General features: G+C 45.1%; 1 protein-coding gene across 3 annotated transcripts in view; it reads left to right on the plus strand.

The window, feature by feature from the left end:
- LOC141055135 (C-Jun-amino-terminal kinase-interacting protein 4-like) overlaps positions 1-21,181 on the plus strand; it is a 315,480-nt gene that overhangs the window by 98,839 nt on the left and 195,460 nt on the right. For all 3 annotated transcript variants that reach the window (XM_073552116.1, XM_073552115.1, XM_073552117.1), the window contains exon 5: positions 7,845-7,938. In XM_073552116.1, coding sequence (XP_073408217.1) covers positions 7,845-7,938 — 94 coding nt within the window. The remainder of the gene's footprint in view (positions 1-7,844; positions 7,939-21,181) is intronic.

Genomic DNA, 21,181 nt, shown 5'->3' on the forward strand with positions numbered 1-21,181 from the left:
GACACATGACCTAGCACACACCAGACACAGGATTTGAGATGGGCAGACCCCTCGATGTTTGGGTCTGGTCGAGCAGTTACAAAAAAAAAAAAGTTTGGGTACCAGAACAGTACCCGGACCCCATTCACTTAAATGGGGGGCCCAAACATCCAGTGTTTGTCACGCTGTCATGTGCTTGACAGAGTGGCAAACACCGCTTCTGACCGGCTGTGAAATCTTTACTGCCGGCCAAACAGCAATGGTTCCCACGCTGTCAAATGACAGCATGAGCCCACAGCCGTCATTGGAGGTATAAAGTTTACCTCTGGTCACTGGCGTCTGCTAGTGGGACCACTGCTTCCATCAGCCTACGCCTATGGCCGCTAATAACAGCGAGCGCAGGAGCGGCTGATGGTAGTATAAATCAACCTACACTCTAAATAATTAGAAAAAAAAAATGGTGTGGGTTCCCCTGTATTTTTTATAACCGGCCAGGCAAAACTGACAACTGGGGCTGCAACCCTCAGCTGTCAGCATCAGCAAGGCTGGTTATCAAGAAAAGAGGGGTCCCCACGCTGTTTGTTTAAATTATTTAAATAATTTGAAAAAGCGACATGGGTTCCCCCTTCATATTTGACAACTAGCCTTTCTAAAGCCGACAGCTGGGGGCTGGTATTCTCAGGCTGGTAAGAGGCCATTGATATAGGCCCCCCAGCCTAAAAACAGCAGTCCACAGCTGCCCAGAGAAGGTGCATCTATTAAATGCACCAATTCTGGTGCTTTGTTTGTCTCTTCCCACTTGCACTGAAGCAGTGGCAAGTGGGGTTCATATTTGTGGGGTTGATGTCACCTTTGTATTGTCTGGTGACATCAAGCCCACAGCTTAGTAATGGAGAGGCATCTATAAAACGCCTATCATTATTAATCCTAAAGTTACATGGTAAATAAAGACACAGCAAGAATAAAGTCCTTTAATTGAAAGAATAACACAGACTCCATTAATTTATTCTAAATAAATCCATATTCGCGTCATCATCCATTCCATTGAAGCCACCGTCTCCTGTAATATAAAAAAAAAAAGCATATCCCTCACCTGCCCATTGTTCTGCCGTAATCCATATCTGGGGATAAATAGTTTTCTATCTGGATGGTGCTAAGATGTGACCGCCCAGGCTGAGAGCCACTAAGTGAGCAGCGGTGACATTATTGAGGTTACCACCGTTCACTTAGACTGCGTTCCCAGCCGAGCCCCTGAACTGCAGTGACCTAGGTGAAATCCCCGCTAGCACAGTGAGAAAGTCTCACGGTGCAGCGCTGAGCTCAGAGAGTTCACCACAGTTCACTTTGAGAGGCTTTTTCTCACTACCCCCTTCTCCACACAGCCCCTCATCATCATACCCCCTTCTCCACACAGTCCCTCATCATCATACCCCCTTCTCCACACAGTCCCTCATCATCATACCCCCTTCTCCACACAGTCCCTCATCATCATACCCCCTTCTCCACACAGTCCCTCATCATCATACCCCCTTCCACACAGTCCCTCATCATCATACCCCCTTCTCCACGCAGTACCTCATCATCATACCCCCTTTTCCACACAGCCCCTCATCATCATGCCCCTCTTCTCCACACAGCCCCTCATCATTCTCTTCTCCACACAGCCCCTCATCATGCCCCTCTTCTCCACACAGCCCCTCATCATGCCCCTCTTCTCCACACAGCCCTTCATCATCATACCCCAGCAAGCAGTTAATCCTGAATGCTACGTATGTCTTTTCAACTTATGCAAGCTTATATCTGGTATAAACGGTAGTTTTTTCAACTTCCTCTGCTTGTCCCCTTATGTTGTGAGGTCAAGAAACTTTTCAAAGTAGTTTATGATGCATGTAGGCCTGGACACTGGTTTATGTGATGACTACATTTATTGTGCCCTGCTGTCCTAGTTTAGTTTGATTTTGTTAACGAGAAGAGAAAAAAAACACATCTAAGCATTAGCCTCCTATATATTCAGACGTAGCTTGAGGAAGGCATTTATGCAGGGGGGGGCATTTATGTACATTTAATCAAAGTACATTTGATCAAAGTATGAGGCAGTTATAACATGGCAGTTAGACAGGGCAGGAGACAGGTAAGACATTTATATACATCTATTCCCTGTACATTTGGATTACAACAAATATATACAATATGCATTTGTATAATTTATATCCTGGCTGCTGCATTCATACACATCCACCGCCTTGGCATTAACTCTGTACACTCATCCATATCGGCCCCTCAGTCCTTTCCTATGTATAGCATTCACGCTTTTTTCACATTGCTAAATTGCACAAATCCATTTAGTCCTACCATTCAACATCAGAGATGCTCTCACAAATCACTTAACCATCTGCTCACGCTTTCTATCCTCCTTCTCTTACTCGCACGCGACATTGCTCCCAACCCTGGTCCCCCATGTTATAGAAAGTCAAACCCCCTAACTGCTACTCAGAAACCCCTCTAATCTTATTAATGTTCCCTGCATGCCTTCTGTCTCTCTTAATTGTGCCTTTTGGAATTCTTGCTATGTGTAATAAACTCTCCTTCATCCATGACTTCTTCCTTTCGAAGTCTCTTAACCTTCTGGCTCTTACTGAAACCTGGATCCAGTAGTCAGACATTACCACTGCTGCTACTCTTTCATATGGGGGATTACACTTTTCCAATACCCCAAGATCAGACAATAGAGCAGGTGGAGGCGTTGGTCTGCTCCTATCACCAAAATGTAACTTTCAGGTTATCCCTCAAGTACCCTCACTTGTCTTCCCTTCTTTTGAGGTCCATGCCATCAGACTCTACACCCCCTTGTCCATGCGAGTGGCAGTGGTGTATCGTCCTCCTGGCCCCCCCATCAATTCCTGGATCATTTTGCCACCTGCCACCTGGCTTCCACATTTTCTCTCCTGTGACATCCCCACCCTCATCAACATCCCCATTGCTCTTCCCCTCTCCTGTTGCGAGCTCTCTTGATCTGACTTTTGAGGCAAGGATCCCTCTGGTGGATACTGCTGGTAGTGGTGCTGGTCAACATGATGTTAACCCAACAGCTGCAGAAGATAATTGGAGGAGTGGTGGTAGTGACTGGGACTGCATAAGCGAGCAGATTACTCTCAGTGACTGCCGGTGATGCTCTTTCTTTGCTTACTAAGGATTTCTGTCTGCTGCCTGATCCTGCATTTTTTTCAGCTAAGTGTAACTTGCTAAACCCTTTGCAACTGTTTTTGCCTTGCTGTCAGGGGTCAGCTTGCTCCCCCTGGGGCTGCTGGCTCCTGCCCTGTATTTTTGTATCTTGTGTTTGTTTGCTCAGTCCCCTGCTGTATTAGCCGGTTGCTAGCCACCAGTTCACACCTGAGTGCTGATATAGTGGGGGCAAGGTAGTTCAAACCTCAGTATTTTTGTACATCAGTCGTGTTGGATTTATTAGAGTTTTTGTGTGATTCCAGACAGTGCCTTTTCTGTACTGTCCTATTTAGTCAGTGTGGGCCCCATCATTTGCTCAGTCTATTTTTTGTCTGTGTTTGTGCTTCATCTTGTCTCACCGACAATCTATGTTTGGGGGCTGTCTATTCCTTTGGGGATCTGCTCCGGGGCAGTTTATATTTCACCTTTCTGTCTTTAGGCTTAGTTAGTCCTCCGGCTGTGATGAGGCGTCTAGGGCAATGTTGGAACACTCCACGGCTACTGCTAGTTGTGGTGTTAAGATAAGGGGTCTGCAATCCGCTGAGCGACCAACCTCTCTGGTGTTCTGGTGGCATAGCCTATTGCGCGCTCCTCCTCGGTGACCCATTCATAACACTCTCCCCATCTGCTACTCGCCATTTATCGCTAACCTCCTCGTTCGGCCTTTCGCAGCTTACTAACTCTCCAACGCATGAAGACGAAAACTTCCTCGACTTGGTCTCCTCTCGGCTATGTGCAGTGGATGATTTCGCAAACTCCCCTCTCCCGCTCTCTGAATACAACCTTCTTTCATTCTCTATCAAGAACTGCCATCCTGCTCAGGTCACCCCCACTGTCCATACTTATAGAAACATACAGGACATTAATACCCAGAAACTTATGAAGAACTTGCAGTCATCATTGGCCCCGATCTCCTCCCTCTCATGTCCTGATTCCGCACTGAAGCATTACAATGAAACACTTCAAAGTGCCGTGGATGAAACTGCACCTCCCATACATAGAACAACACGACACAGACGGCGACAACCATGGCACACCATGCAAACACGTTTCCTGCAGCGGTGCTCCAGGTGCGCCGAACGTCTGTGGAGAAAATCCAAATTACATGAAAATTTCATCTATTATAAGTTTATGCTTAGAACATGCAACACTGCCCTTCACTTCTCCAAACAAACCTATTTCAACACCCTCATCACCTCACTGTTCAATAACCCTAAACGTCTCTTTGACACTTTTCATTCCCTCCTCAACCCAAGAGTGCAGGCCCCAACCACGGAGCTTCGAGCTGACGATCTGGCCAATTACTTCAAAGAAAAAGTTGACCATATCCGACAGGAAATTATCTCCCAATCACCTCATACCATGCATTTTCCTTCGTCCCCCACTGCATCTAGTTCACTCTCTGATTTTGAACCAGTCACAGAAGAAGAAGTAAGCAGACTCCTTGCATCTTCTCGCCCAACCACTTGCACCAGTGACCCAATTCCGTCACATCTCCTCCAGTTCCTTTCCCCTGCTGTCACCGCCCACCTGACAAATATTTAACTTCTCTCTTTCTTCTAGTATCTTTCCCTCCTCATTTAAGCATGCCATCATACATCCACTACTTAAAAAAAACATCCCTCGACCAAAACTGTGCCGCTAACTATAGACCTGTCTCTAGTCTTCCCTTCATCTCTAAATTCCTGGAACGCCTGGTTCACTCCCGTCTTATCCGCTATCTCTCTGATAACTTTATTCTTGACCCTCTCCAATCCTGTTTCCGCTCTTTACACTCTAGAGCAGACCTGGGCAAGGGGCAGCCCCCGGGCCGCATCCGGCCCGCCCACTGCCTGTCACCGGCCCGCGGAGGGGTCCGGGACTTCTCTGGTTCCTGCTTTCCTCATGAATCATTCATGAGGAAAGCAGAGAAGTCCCGGCAGATGCGGCGCTGAGCGGAGCGGACCCCGACCTCCTGAGTGTGGCACAGAAACATTGCCTTCGGCGCTGACTGGTCGGGGCTGGAGGGGGGCGTGGTCTGAGAGGGCTGCGTAGATGCCGTTGGTGGCGTCTACTTGCAGCAGTATACATCACACCGCTTCCAATTCTGTGCTAAAAGGTGCGGGCGTGGTGTGATCTATACTGCTGCAAGCAGACCAGTGACACTGTGGTGTAACGTAAGGCTAGCATCAATTACTTTAGACTGGGTCTGGATTGGGTGTTTGGGTCTGGACTGGGTGTTTACGTCAGGCCAGGGTCTGGGACTCTGGGTAGAGTGGTCAGCGCCTAATAAAGCCCCTGTGAGCAGTACAGGAGTGGTACACAGATGATAATGTAATTAGGTCCTCCATATTTTCATTGTATTGTAAATCTTTGCATTGTTTAACATACTGTTTGTTTATGAAAAGATAGCATATGTATATTATATACATATATAGTATTGGGTACAACTGAGTTAATTATATTAGTCCGGCCCTCTGACACCATCCCATTTTCTATTGCGGCCCCATGACAAAATTAATTGCCCACCCCTGCTCTAGAGACTTTAGTGAGGGCAGTTTCAGTAATCTGCTAACAGCTAAATCTAATGGTCATTACTCCATGCTAATTCTCTTGGATCTCTCTGAAGCATTCGACACTGTGGATCACCTGCTCCTCCTCACTATGCTCCGCTCCATTGGCATCAAGGACTCAGTTCTCTCCTGGTTTTCCTCCTATCTCTCTGACCGCTCCTTTACTGTATCTTTTGCTGGCTCCTCCTCCCCACATCTTCCACTTACTGTTGGGGTTCCTCAAGGATCAGTCCTAGGCCCCCTCCTCTTCACTTTGCTTGACCGATAGGGGCAGTGTACAATCAGTAGATTTGGTTTCCAGTACCATCTCTATGCTGACGACACCCAATTATACGCTTCTTCTCCTGACATCACGCCTGCCTTTCTAGAAAACACCAGCGATTGTCTAAACGCTATGTCTAATATCATGTCCTCACTATATCTGAAACTGAACCTGTCAAAGACAGAACTCCTTGTGTTTCCTCCCTCTACTAATGTACCTATGCCCGACATTGCCATTTCTGTTGTGGTTCCACTATTAGTCCCCAGCAACATGCCCGCTGTCTTGGGGTCATACTTGACTCCGAGCTTTCATTCGCCCCCCCCCCACATTCCATCACTGGCTCGCTCTTGTTATCTGCACCTCAAAAACATTTCTAGAATTCGACCTTTTCTTTCTTTTGACTCTGCAAAAACTCTTACTGTTTCTCTTATTCTTTCTCGTCTGGACTATTGTAACTCTCTATTAATCGGTCTCCCTCTTACCAAACTCTCCCCCCTCCAATCTGTCTTGAATGCTGCAGCCAGGATCATATTCCTCACCAATCGTTACACCGATGCCTCTACCTTGTGCCAGTCATTACACTGGCTACCCATCCACTCCAGAATCCAGTACAAACTTATTATCCTCACCCACAAAGCACTCCACGGCTCAGCACCACCCTACATCTCCTCCCTCGTCTCAGTCTACCACCCTACCCGTGCCCTCCGTTCTGCTCATGACCTGAGGTTAGCATCCTCAATAATCAGAACCTCCCAATCCCATCTCCAAGACTATACACGTGCTGCACTAATTCTTTGGAATGCACTTCCCAGGTCAATACGATTAGACCCCAATCCCTACAATTTTAAGTGTGCCCTAAAAACGCATTTATTCAGACTGGCCTACCGCCTCAACACATTAACCTAATCTATCAATGAATGTGTACATTATCCTTACTGGGGATTTGACCACAGTTTTTTTTTTTTTCCCTAGCAATTTTTGCACCTTACAATTCAATGTACGTTATTTAAGCTGTTCTGTAAAGTCAATTTATAAAAAAAAAAAAGCAGTAGCAAAAAACGTTTTATTATAGGAAAAAAATCTGACATGTATTCTAAAACTAATAATGCTGAGGCAAAGACTAACACTCCTATCCAACTTATTTTTTTTAGTCATCTTTTTTCTTTCTTTTTGGAAACACACTTTCATCACCTTTCTCTGCCCTTTCCTCCCTCTCTGTGTCATTATATTTGTAATTCTCGGGAGGAAGTGACTACCTCTACTCCATTTCTGCCATAGGAGATTCTGACCCACTGGATTTTCCCACATGTACGATGTTGGCTGTGCATGTTAATATGCAAGCAACATTTTGTTTTTAAAAACGAAAAGTTGTTTAATCAGCATTCTTGTAAAATGTGGTATAATTTATAGCCGCTCAGTCACTCCTAGAGGCCACATAATGGGGAAATCTGTTTTCCAAGACTCTCCCAAGTTTCATGTGGGTGGCTCTGTGGGGCTCCGAGGTTAGCACTTCTGCCTTGCAGCCCTAGACCTTAGCCTTAAATCCAAAATTGGCAGCGTCTGTGTGGACTCGGTGTTCTCCCTGTGTGGGTTTCCTCCAATTCCTTTTTATCCAAAGTATATTTGGGATACATTTAAGGGTATAACATTTGTGCAGCTTTATGTAATTATTGTGCTTGACCTGTAGCTTCTAGCATAACTTGCTTAATATTTTAGAGGAAAAATGAAATAAGAATGTGTATTCTGACCCCATTTGAATTTCAATGTGGGCCGTCATGTTTATTGTTTGAAATATAATAGTCAACTGTTATTAAATCTTTTCATTTTAGAGAGAAGAAGTTAACGCTGCAGGATTTTCAAGATGCCCCGCCATCTCTAGAAAGTCTTCCTGAAGGTGGCTACCCTAACAATCTAAGTGAAAAAGTGAGTCAAATGGACGTGATTATAGGGGTTGTTTCCTACTACTTATGCTCGGAGGTGCCCAATGTAAAATTAAATGACATCCCAGACAACAACTTTAGCCCTGTGTCTTCTGGCTCTCACGGTTTACTCCCAAAATGTTATTTGTTCGCAATATTACAAATATTCTAATTGCCCAGAAAGAAATTATGTATAGCACTCAGAGTTTTTCTATTAGTGTATGGAACCAATTGTGATCTCTTTATTGCTTACGCAGGCTGGACATTAATAAGGCTATCTGGCCAAGTGTGAGCAGATGATTATCTATATAAAATTGAATGAATGTATGTGTGTATCACTAACCAATCACGAAGCATCTTTCATTTCAACAGAGCTGTTTAAAAGAATCTGAGCTGTGATTGGTTGCTATGAGCAACAGTTTTCCCACTCCACAACACCTCAGCAGACACTGACCAGGTGGGAGAAATCTAGCATCCTCGGGAATATAACCTCTCAGCCATTGTCTGCCCCCCAGTAAGGAGCAGAGAAGACATGACAGAAATAAATCACCCCATCCCATGCCTATATACCCATCACACATCCACCATCCCATAGGCACATCTTCCCTCTTAAAAGGATCTCCGGTATGGAAGTTAGGGCAAATCCCTCAGCGCTCTCATTCTGACCCCAGGCCTCTCTTAAAGGGAATATTGGTATGGAAGTTAGGTCAAATCCATCCAGGGCTTTGGTTTTGACCCCAGGTCTCTCTTAAAGGGATCCACGGTATGGAATTGGGACCGTTCCACTCAGCGCTGTGGTTCTGACCCCACTGTCTCTTAAAGGGATCATTGGTATGGAAGTTAGGGCAATTCCACTCAGCGCTCTGGTTCTGACCCCAGGCCCCACTTAAAGGGATTGCCGGTACGGAAAGAGGGCAAATCCACTCTGTGCTTTGGTACTGACCCCATGCCTCTCTTAAAGGGATCTCTGGTATGGAAGTTAGGGTAAATCCTTCAGCGCTCTGATTCTCACCCCAGGCTTCTATTAAAGGGATCATTGGTATGGAAGTCAGGGAAAATCCACTCAGCGCTCTTGTCCTGACGTCAGACCTCTCTTAAAGGAATCCCCTGTATGGAAGTTAGGAACGTTCCACTCAGCGCTCTGATTCTGTCCCCAGGCTGATGGGATGATGTGGGATATTAGGGGTAGTAGTCCGGTGGCTCTGGATAATAGGATAATGTGGGATAGTAGTCCGGTGGCTCTGGCTGATGGGATGATGTGGGATAATAGGGGTAGTAATCCGGTGGCTCTGGCTGACGGGATGATGTGGGATAATATTAGGGGTAGTAGTCCGGCGGCTCTGACGGGATGATGTGGGATATTAGGGGTAGTAGTCTGGCAGCTCTGACGGGATGATGTGGGATATTAGGGGTAGTAGTCCGGTGGCTCTGGCTGACGGCATGATGTGGAATATTAGGGGTAGTATTCCGGATGCTCTGGCTGACTGGATGATGTGGGATATTAGGAGTAGCAGTCTGGTGGCTCTGGCTGACGGGATGATGTGGTATATTAGGGGTAGTAGTCCGGTGGCTCTGGCTGATGGGATGATGTGGAATATTGGGGGTAATTGTACGGTGGCTCTGGCTGACGGGATGATGTGGGATATTGGGGGTAGTAGTCCGGTAGCTCTGGCTGACGGGATGATGTGGGATATTATAATGAATGTGGCAATGCGGAGTGGGTGAGGCTCTACTCTCAGCGTTATATGTGTGTGTGTATGTATATATATATATATATATATATATATATATATATATATATATATATATATATATCTCTCATTATTATTTGTTCTAACTAACTGTAGTTAGTTACTACTATGCCCAGGCAGCGCCGGGCTCTTCAGTTGGTCATCTTATAAAGGGTGGTAACCAACAGCCTATTTAATAACACTTTTCACGATCATACTTTTTAGGTTACTTAATTAAAATAAAAATAAAAACGTTAAAAAAATTCTCTCTACTTAGGGGCAAGTGCTTGCTTTGCGGAACTTTACACACAGGCAGTGCAGACAGAAGAAGCTTTGCTAAATAAAATAGCGATAGCTATTTCACATTCCGGAAAAAGTAATCTAGTAGTCGTAACATATCAATTTTTGGGGGGGCAGGAAGCCCTTTTTCTGTGACATTTAAGCCGTGGTTTCTGGATTTTTAGTTTAGTAGCGAAATGAAGTCTGAAATGTATTGTGGTGTAGTGTCCGCTAGGGGGCGCTATGTGGGTTGTCCAGGACAGGCGTATAAGCATTTCCAGTGTCCTGATAGGAGTAGGATGCTGAATGATCGTAATGTATCTCAAGGTGGGTGGCCTTAAGATGAAGACTTGTGTATGTGTTGATCAGCAGTGATACTGCTGAGGCTCCGTGTTAATGTCTTAGGGAAGTCTTCACGTAGTTGGAGAGACGGGCTGAACGAGCTACCTACAAATCCACCCAGGGGTATGTCTGAAAACGCTGGCAGTAAAAGACTGAGAGTGTGAAGGACCTGTGATGAGGTCATAGCCATGTGACCTGGCGGGCGTGTCTAAGGACCATATAAGGTGGCCAGGGTACATTTTTAAACTGGCATGAGAGTGTTTTATCCTTACAGAAACCAGCATCTGCGATCCCACGCTGTCATATCTGTATACTCTCTTTTGCTTCCTCTCCTGCCCAGGATCTTTGGCATGTTCGGACCACGTCCCTGCATTGTCAGGTATGACATTTAAACAGAACATGGCAGGGGCTCATTCACATTTAGAAGATTGACTCGCTACAGGAACATTTCATTTTTTTCTTTTAACACATCCAATTGTGAAAACTTTTTTTTTTTAATCTAAAATCTATTGAGTAAAGTGTACTTTGTGGGACAACCCCTTTAAGTGATAGGGAGGTGCTGTTATTTGTGTATCTTACACATCAATCAATTCTTAGATTTATTGACTCTACAGGTTAATCACTTCCCTATCACTTAAATATTTGGAATAATATTCACAGACTGAGACTACCACTCCCATTTTCTAGTAACCAATATTGCACCCAAATGCCCATACCAAACTGCTGTATATACTTGCGTACAAGCCGACCCGAATATAAGCAGCGACACTTAATTTTACCACAAAAAACTATGAAAATGTACTGACTCGAGTATAAGCCTGGTATTCATTGTCCCCTTTATCCCTATCCTGGCGTGCGTGGCCCCCTTCATCCCTATGCATGCGTACGTGGCCCCCTTCATCCCTATCCTGGCATGCGTGGCCCCCCTTCATCCCTATCCTGGCATGCGTGGCCCCCCTTCATCCCTATCCTGGCATGCGTGGCCCCTCTCATCCCTATCGTGGCATGCCTGGCCCCCCTCATCCCTATCCCGGTGTGCATGGCCCCCTCATTCCTATCCTGGTGTGCATGGCCCCCTCATTCCTATCCTGGTGTGGATGGCACCCTCATCCCTATCTTGGTGTGGATGGCACCCTCATCCCTATCTTGGTGTGGATGGCACCCTCATCCCTATCTTGGTGTGGATGGCACCCTCATCCCTATCTTGGTGTGGATGGCACCCTCATCCCTATCTTGGTGTGGATGGCACCCTCATCCCTATCTTGGTGTGGATGGCACCCTCATCCCTATCTTGGTGTGGATGGCACCCTCATCCCTATCTTGGTGTGGATGGCACCCTCATCCCTATCTTGGTGTGGATGGCACCCTCATCCCTATCTTGGTGTGGATGGCACCCTCATCCCTATCTTGGTGTGGATGGCACCCTCATCCCTATCTTGGTGTGGATGGCACCCTCATCCCTATCTTGGTGTGGATGGCACCCTCATCCCTATCTTGGTGTGGATGGCACCCTCATCCCTATCTTGGTGTGGATGGCACCCTCATCCCTATCTTGGTGTGGATGGCACCCTCATCCCTATCTTGGTGTGGATGGCACCCTCATCCCTATCTTGGTGTGGATGGCACCCTCATCCCTATCTTGGTGTGGATGGCACCCTCATCCCTATCTTGGTGTGGATGGCACCCTCATCCCTATCTTGGTGTGGATGGCACCCTCATCCCTATCTTGGTGTGGATGGCACCCTCATCCCTATCTTGGTGTGGATGGCACCCTCATCCCTATCTTGGTGTGGATGGCACCCTCATCCCTATCTTGGTGTGGATGGCACCCTCATCCCTATCTTGGTGTGGATGGCACCCTCATCCCTATCTTGGTGTGGATGGCACCCTCATCCCTATCTTGGTGTGGATGGCACCCTCATCCCTATCTTGGTGTGGATGGCACCCTCATCCCTATCTTGGTGTGGATGGCACCCTCATCCCTATCTTGGTGTGGATGGCACCCTCATCCCTATCTTGGTGTGGATGGCACCCTCATCCCTATCTTGGTGTGGATGGCACCCTCATCCCTATCTTGGTGTGGATGGCACCCTCATCCCTATCTTGGTGTGGATGGCACCCTCATCCCTATCTTGGTGTGGATGGCACCCTCATCCCTATCTTGGTGTGGATGGCACCCTCATCCCTATCTTGGTGTGGATGGCACCCTCATCCCTATCTTGGTGTGGATGGCACCCTCATCCCTATCTTGGTGTGGATGGCACCCTCATCCCTATCCTGGTGTGCATGGCACCCTCATCCCTATCCTGTTGTACATAGCCTCCTCAACCCTACCCTGGTATGCATGGATCTTTATCCCTATCTCTGGTATGCATGGCCCCCATCAGTTAAAGCATTAAAAAAAATCATTATACTTACCCTCTTGCTCTCCCTCGCAGCGTCTTGTTCCAATGCAAGCTGCTGATTTATGCTTGTAAGCAGCATATGGCAGTGACGTCATGCACTCTTTACAAGCAGAGGATAGTTACCGAAATACTCGCTGCTCTCCACGCCGGAACTATGTACATGGAGAGCAGTGAGTATTCATTGCTCTTTAGTAGCGGGCACAGAAGCAGCAGCCACTGGCTTCCTGCTGTGGCCTGGCTTTCAGGTATGCCCACTACTAAAGGAATTAATATTCACTGCCCTCCACGCCCATGGGAGTGGAGGGCAGTGAACATTCATTCACTTAACTAGCAAGCACGTGTGATCGCTTGGCAGCTGCAGGAATCCGGTGGCTGCAACTAATATGTCCGCTATTAAAAAGAAATGAATATTCGCTGCCAGCGCAGTAAATATTCATTTCTCTTTAGCAGCGAGCATAGGCGTTTGCCGCAGCAGCCAGCACCTGCCTCCTCTGACCCGCTGTCTGCCACGTCCTCTCCATCTTGTGGGACCCTCACTCAAGTTTTAAGCCGAGGGGAGCTTTTTCAGCATAAAAGAAAAAGTGTTGAAAAACTAGACTTATGCTTAAGTTTATACGGTAGCCAAAAAATAATACACCTTATTGGAATTCCCAAAATGATACTATGGGCCTATGAATACCTCACCAAAAGGAATTTTCTAACGATAATTGAATATCAACAAACAATACTCTTAAATAAGTATAATTTTATTAATTACAATTAAATTCACAAAGTTTAGAAGAGAAAAAGACCTAAAAACACCCCCATGAAAACACCCCTTTTTGTGTACATAATTGTAATTAATAAAATTAAAGTTATTATGTGCATGGCTTGTTGATATTCATTCCCATTTTCTGTTTACTTGAGCACTGAAAGTAGTACACCACAATCTGGCAAGGCCTTTTTCTATCCCAATGTGTAAAGAGCTGTGAGCTCTAACCTCCTATCCCTGCACTGTACAAGCATAAAATGGCGTTCTTTAGCTGGCCCCAATTTTTCATAGTCTCTATGATAGTCCCCTGATGTGCTGTTATTTGATGGCTGCCAGAGATTATGGGGAAGTCCTTGCAGCCCACATGTGTGAAATAGAGCTGGGCAATTTTTTTTTGGAATCGCAAAGAGCTAAAATTCACAGGAACCTGCAAAGTTAAAGACATTAACCCCTTCACCTCGAAGCCTGTTTTCACCTTCCTGACCAGGCCAAATTTTACATTTTTGAGCGTTGTCACTTATGTGGTAATCAATGGGTAACGTTTTTTTACGGAGCGTGACATGTCAAGCATTCCTTTTAGCTGCAACGCTTCTCTAGGAAATATGCAAATTGTCTCTTTAGAGAAGTAGAGAACTAGAACTCTAGTGCCACCTATAGGAAGATTCTGGTTTTGGCCTTTCCTAAGTCATGTGACAAGGCTCTTTAAGGGGTCAAAACTGACTTTTAGGATTACTACTTCCTATAGGTGGCACTAGAGTTCTAGTTCTCTTCCTCTCTGAAGAGACTGTTTGCATATTTCCCAGAGTAGCATTGTGGCTTAATAGTCTCCTCATCTCGGCATGCTTGACATGTCACTCTCCGTAAGGAGAAACGTTACCCCGAGGATCCCGGTCAGATGCCTCTCGCACATCCAAACCAGATCTCACACTTTGCACTGACGAGGGGCAGCACCCTGAAACAGTGTCTGCAAATTTTGATTCTAGTTTTGGCTTTTATCCCAAGTCATGTGACAAGACTCGTTAAAGGTTCGACATTGACTTTTAGCATTGCTACTTGGTGGCACTAGAGCTTTAGTCGTTTAAGCCCTTCCCGACCTTTGACGCCACGTAGGCATCATGAAAGTCGGTGCCAATCCGATCCATGAGGCCTATATGGCGTCACTGAAAGGTCACCTGACCCGCAGATACAGGAGGCTTTGTACTTCACCCCGGGGGGAGGTGGCTTAGCCCCCCTGTGGCTCCGAGCGCTCTGATTGGCTGTTTCACTTTTAACAGCCCATCAGAGCGATTTGTAATATTTCACCAATAAAATTTGGTGAAATATTACAATCCAGCCTTGGCCGATGCTGCAGTAGCATCTGCCACGGCTGGAGACCGAGATCCGACCACCCCCACACCGACTGGCGGGGGCGATCGGCCACCGCTACCGATTGACGGCGGCTATCTGCCACCGCCGTTAACACCTGCTCCCCCTCACCTCCCTGGTACCTCCTATGTCCCTCTGGCCGTCCCGGTGTCCCGCCTTCCTGGATCATGGCCCCGCCATCTTGGAAAATGGCGGGCGCATGCGCAGTGCGCCCGATGAATCTGCAAAGCTGCAGATTCATTCATTTTGATCACTGTGATAAACTCTCATAGTGATCAAAATAAGGAAAAAGTAAATAAACCTCCCCTTTATCACCCCCATAGATAGGGTCAAATAAAATAAAGAAAATATTTTTATTTTTCCATTAGGGTTGGAATTAGGGTTAAGGTTAGGGGTGGGTTGGGGTTGGGATTAGGGTTAGGGGTGTGTTGGTGTTAGGGCTGGAGTTAGAATTGAGGGGTTTCCACTGTTTAGGCACATCACGGGGTCTCCAAAAGCGACATGGCGCCACCATTTATTCCAGCCAATTTTACGTTTAAAAAGTCAAACAGTGCTCCCTCCATTCCGAGCCCCGATGTGTGCCGAAACAGTGGTTTACCCTCACATATGGGGTATCAGCGTACTCAGGAAAAATTGCACAACAACTTTGGGGGTCTAATTTCACCTGTTAACCTTGGGAAAATTTAAAAAAATTGGGGGCTAAAAAATTTTTTTTTCATGAAAAAAAATGATTTTTTATTTTCACGGCTCTGCGTTTATAAACTTCTGTGAAGCACTTGGGAGTTCAAAGTGCTCACCACACATCTAGATAAGTTCCTTGGGCGGACTAGTTTCCAAAATGGGGTCACTTGTGGGGGGTTTCCACTGCTTAGGCACATCAGGGGCTCTGCAAATGTAACATGACGCCCGCAGACCATTCCATCAAGTCAATATTTCAAAACGTCACTACTTCCCTTCCGAGCCCCGACGTGTGCCCAAACAGTGGTTCCCCCCACATATGGGGTACCAGCGTACTCAGGACAAACTGGACAACAACTTTTGGTGTTGAATTTCCCCTGTTACCCTTGTGAAAATAAAAAATTTGCGGGCTAAAGCATCATTTTCCCTTCACCCATGACAGCACCAGATGAGAGAGGGATCCGCCTCTCCCCCGCTTCAGTTGGGTTCCTATCCTGGAACGGGATCCCAGTCTGACAGCGGCGGTGCCTGTCATGGATGAAGATGGACCCAGGGCCGTCTCGGCGCGGGAAGAGCAGGTCAGCTTACCTGCAGCGCCGGCCGTCGGTGGCCTGGAAACGCAGTCCCCGGGGTTCCTCCTGCAGGCCCCAGGTTTGTGCGGGTGCAGTATGGCGACCTCAGCAGCAGGGTTCTCCTCCGTGCCTCCCTCCCCCTGCGCGCGCCCGACCGATCCTTCTCCCTGAGCGACAGGGGAAGCCGGGGGCAGTTTCCGGCGTCTGACGGCGGCGCGGTGCACCCTGGGAGCGCGCCGGCTGACGTCACAGACGCGACGGCAACATGGTGGTGCCTGGTGCGGCGCCGGCCACAGGAGGACAACTAGGCCTAGCGGTAAATACACTCAAAGTGCAAATTTCAGCACTAGGCGCTCTATATAGCTGTAATATAGCAGCGAACAGATGGGTAGCTAGATTCATTAAATCCTGCCAGAGGTCCAAACCAATCCCCTTGCCAAAAATAGCTCCCTGGGATCTAAACCTGGTGTTAGAGGCTCTCACGAAGGAGCCATTTGAACCTGTGCAACAACTACCAGTGAAATATCTTACCCTAAATGCATCACATTTGAAGTGACTTTGAGGGGTCGATATTACAGAAAACGCCCAAAAGTGACACCAGTCTCAAGACTGCACCCCTCAATGTTTTCGAAACCACATTCTGTACATTTATTAACCCTTCATGTGCTTCACAGGAATTAATGGAACGTGGAAGGAAAAAATGAACATTTAACTTTTTTTTTTTTTTTCTTCACAAAAATTTTACTTTAGACCAAATTTTTCTTACTTTTGCAAGGGTAACGGGAATAATTAGACTGCAAAATTTGTTGTGCAATTTCTCCTGAGAATGCAAATACCCCAAATGTTTGGGAAAACCACTATTGGGGCGCACGGCAGAGCTCTGAAGGGAAGGAGCGCCATTTGACATTTTGACTGTAAAATTTGCTGGAATAATTAGTGGACACCATGTAGCATTTGGAGAGCCCCTGATGTGCTTAAACAGTGTAAACCGTTCATAATTGACACCATTTTGAAAACTAGATCCCTCAGGGAACTTATCTAGATTTGTGATGAGCATCTTGAACCTCCAAGTGCTTCACAGAAGTTTATAATGTAGAGCTGTTAAAATAAAAAAAAATCAAATTTTTCTCACACAATTTTTTTTTTTTTTTGGCCCCACATTTTGCAATTTCACAAGGGTAACATGAGAATTTCACCATGCAACTTGGTGTGCAATTTTTCCAAATTATGCAGACGCCACATGTGTGGGGGCACTCTACTGTTTTGGCACACAGCACGGCTAGGAAAGGAAGGAGCGCCGTTTGACTTTTTTAATGCAAAATTAGCTGGAATCATTAGCGTAAGATATGTAGCATTTGGAGAGCCCCAGATATGCTTAAAGAGTGGCAACCCCTCTGGAAACTAGACCTCTAAGGGATGGTATCTAGATGTGTGGCGAGCACCTCGAACCCCCAAGTGCTTCACAGAAGTTAATAACGTTAAGCCATGAAAATTAAAAATAAAAAAATCACATTTTTCTTCCACAAAAATGTTCTTTAAGCCCCATTTTTTATTTTCACAAGGGTAACAGGAGAAAATGGACCCCTAAAATATTTGTTCAATTTCTGATGAGTACAGAAACACCCCATATGTGGTCAAAAATCACTTCAGAGGCACAGACAAAAATTCAGAATTGAAGAAGTGCAATATTGGAGTTCAGATTTTGCTGGACTGGTTTGAGGGGGCCATGTCACATTGGCAGAGGCCCTGAGGTGCCAGAACAGCAGAACCCCGCCCATTAGAGACACCATTTAACAAACTACGCCTCTCAAGAAGTTCATCTAGGGGTGCAGTGATCATATTAACGCCACAAGTGTGTCACAGAATTTTATACCATTAGGCAGTTAAGAAAATATAATTACATTTTTACTATCCAAATTTTGTTTCACACCCAGATTTTACATTTTCACACTGGCAAATGGGTAAAAATGGCACCAAAATTTTCCCACAGATTCTGCTGAATGTGGCAATACGCCATATGTGACTGTACAGAGTGCCATTTGCCTCCTGGAGCGCAGATTTTACTAGAATAGTTGTGTACTCCATGTATAAAGCCTCTAAGAGCTAGAAGAGCAGAATCCCCTCTCAAGTGACTCCATTTTGGAAATTATAACCCTTTGGGAATTTATCTACAGGTGTAGTGTTGATTTTTTTTACTCCATGGGTGTTTTCCTGAAACAGGCAGTATTGGATGTTGCTGAGTGAATATTGCAAACTGCTCTGTAGTGACCCGTACGTTATGCCCAGCTCATGCTTCTGGAGACACTGACCAGTAAATTACTCAGGCTCTCATAGCTACAGAAATGCCAAACATGTGGCCCCTAAATGTGGTTTAAGCACACTGGGATTCAGAAGGGAGGGGGCATTTGGAATTGGGAGTGCAGAATTAGCTAAATTTCTTTTCGGTGGCAGGAAGCTGTAGTGCTTTTCCAGAACCTTTGTACTACCTGTAACATGGAGCCCCGATATTTCTGTTAACAGATGACGGAGCTGAGCTGGGACTTGCTTTTTTTGTGTTTTTTTTTTTTTTTTTTGAGTTGAAGCTTTTCTTGGGAACATTTTACATAACATTTGGGATCATATTTATCCTGCTCTGCGCTGACCACTTACATTAAGGTTTACATTTAAATCGCCGAGTGACGTGATTCAGATGAAACCCTCCCCCCAATGGATCCACTCACTATAATGAGGCAGCACAGTTAGGCTGTGTTCACACACAGCGTTTCTTTCGCGGTTTTTCCTGCGGATTTGCCAAAAAATCCGCGGGAAAAACGCGAAAAATAAGCTTCCCGTTCATTTCTATACATTTTCCACTTTTTGTGCACATTGATGCGTTTTTACCGCAAAAAAATGCAGCATGCTCATTAATTTCGTGGATTTTTCCGCGTTTCTGATTACTTCCATGCATTTAGAAAACGTGCAGAAAAAAACGCGTAAAAACGCGCGGTTTCTGGGAAGGGAGTCAGGTTTTCCAGCAGAAATTTTCTGCTACGTGTGCACTTAGCCTTACTCTGGACTCCATCTGGCCTCTGTTCAGCTGTGTCCTTCTTTTCAGAAGTGCACAAAACTGTGACCGAATGTGCTTTTAAAAAGAGGGTCTGTGGTGGATCACAGGTCAGACGGCGTCCATGTTCTGTCTGAATCATGTATTTCAGAGATTTACACGGAAACCTCAGTATAATCGCTCAGTGCAGAGCTCAGGATAAATGTGAGCCGAGCCTTACTGCTATCTTTGGGAGACAGAATGAAAGAAATCAAGAGCAGGTGAAGAATTGATTTTATTTACTTTTTTTACGCCATTCCTCGTGCGGTATAAGTTTTAGACTATTTTATTCTTTGGGATACCAGATATATATATCTGGCTTCGTTTGGCTGCTGTCTCACACTAAAAGATGTTTTTGAGAGATATATTGTTTTCATATTTCTTCTGACAGTCATGTGAGGGCTTGTTTTTTGAAGGAAGAGTTGATGTTTTTTTTGCGACTGTTTTCGGGCACATTACATTTTTTGATCGCTTTCGATTACGATTATTGGGAGGCAGAATGTACAAAAGCCAGCAATTCAGGAATTGTTTTTTGTGGTGGGTTTTTATGGCATGTGTGGTACCATTGATAAGGCAACTTTATTCTTCAAGTCCGTATGATTACAGCATTTATGCAATAAAAACTATTTTATAGGTAAAATAATTATATTTGCATTGCTTTATTCTGAGAGCTATAACTTTTTTTTATTTTTCACCTGACGGAGCTGCACAATGGCTTGTTTTTTTGCGGGACGATGACATTGAGCTATTCCATTTTTCTTTTAAATTTGTCTTTTTTATCACATTTTATTCCACTTTTTGTTTTGCTGTATGATGATAAATCATAGATTTTTGTGGTGAATGGCGTTCACTAAAGGGGTAAGCTAGTAGGACAGTTTTATAGGACTTGTCGTTCTGGACACGGCGATACTAAATATGTGTACTTTTTTGTTTTTACTTTTACATAAGTGTATTTATTAGATTAATATTCATTTTTTTTGTTTTTTGATTCTTTTGTAAGATTTTAACAATTTTGTTTTAACTTTTTTTTTTGCATTGTCCCAGCTTGCGACATCAACATTCCACTGACTGATCGCTGATATAATACTTTAGTCATGATAATCAGATATTTATTATCAGCTCGTCATGGTAAAACCATGAAAGGATCTCTTGGTGACAGAGAACCTTTGATGATGTGTCCTAATGTAATACGGTACTTGAATACAAAATCTACTACTATAACTAGTTTTCCTTAGTAGTGTTCTCTGGGCAGTCTCCTACCTCTGGACTTTTTTGTAATACTCTAGTGGAAACAAATGCTGGATTATCAGATTTTGGGTTTAAAGAATTAGAAACTAGTCGTTGCTTTTATGTTTCCTTTGAATCTGTTGCCTTTGGTCTGAGGGGTATGAGTGTACTCTGCTGACGCCGGTAACTAAAGCAGCCAGGTCCATGAACATAAAGCTCTGTAGTTAGCTTGCCGCAGGCAGCCGTTCCAGGTTTCTTTTGCACTGTATTTCCATGTGTCCTACTCCATGTGTGTGAGTGGTTTGGCTTCAGGTCAAACTAAACATTGTTCTTCTAATGTTAAAAAGTTGGATGTAGATTCTATTTCTGCTGCAGAAAAATGATCTGGTTGTTCCCAGGTTCTTATGTCATCACTATTAAGGCCTAGACTACTAGATCACCACAGATGAGCAAAGTTTGAATCATGTAATTATTTGCTTAAGTCATAACCAAAATGTCAGTGAAATTCATGCAATTCTCACCTGATTTGACGTACTTTCTCACAGTTTTTGGACTTTTTTTTTCTTTACATAAATATTTGGGTCTTTCGAAATAAAATTTAATGTGAAGCATTAGTAATGTAATGTATTTTTAAGACTATAGGCCTCACTTTTGTTAGGAAATATGTCTTTGCCTTATACTCCGCAGTCAGGGAGGTCTGGCTGTTTCTGACGCCATGACTGCTGATAAGAGGCGTAGGTAGGATTTTGGTTCAGGGGGGTGAAGCTTCCGAGTGGCCCCTGTTCAGGGAACCTTGATTACAATTGGGTGATGCAC

Source organism: Dendrobates tinctorius, unplaced genomic scaffold (assembly GCF_039654945.1).
Source record: "Dendrobates tinctorius isolate UK_male_01 unplaced genomic scaffold, ASM3965494v1 ptg000184l, whole genome shotgun sequence".
NCBI classification, from domain to species: Eukaryota; Metazoa; Chordata; class Amphibia; order Anura; family Dendrobatidae; genus Dendrobates; species Dendrobates tinctorius.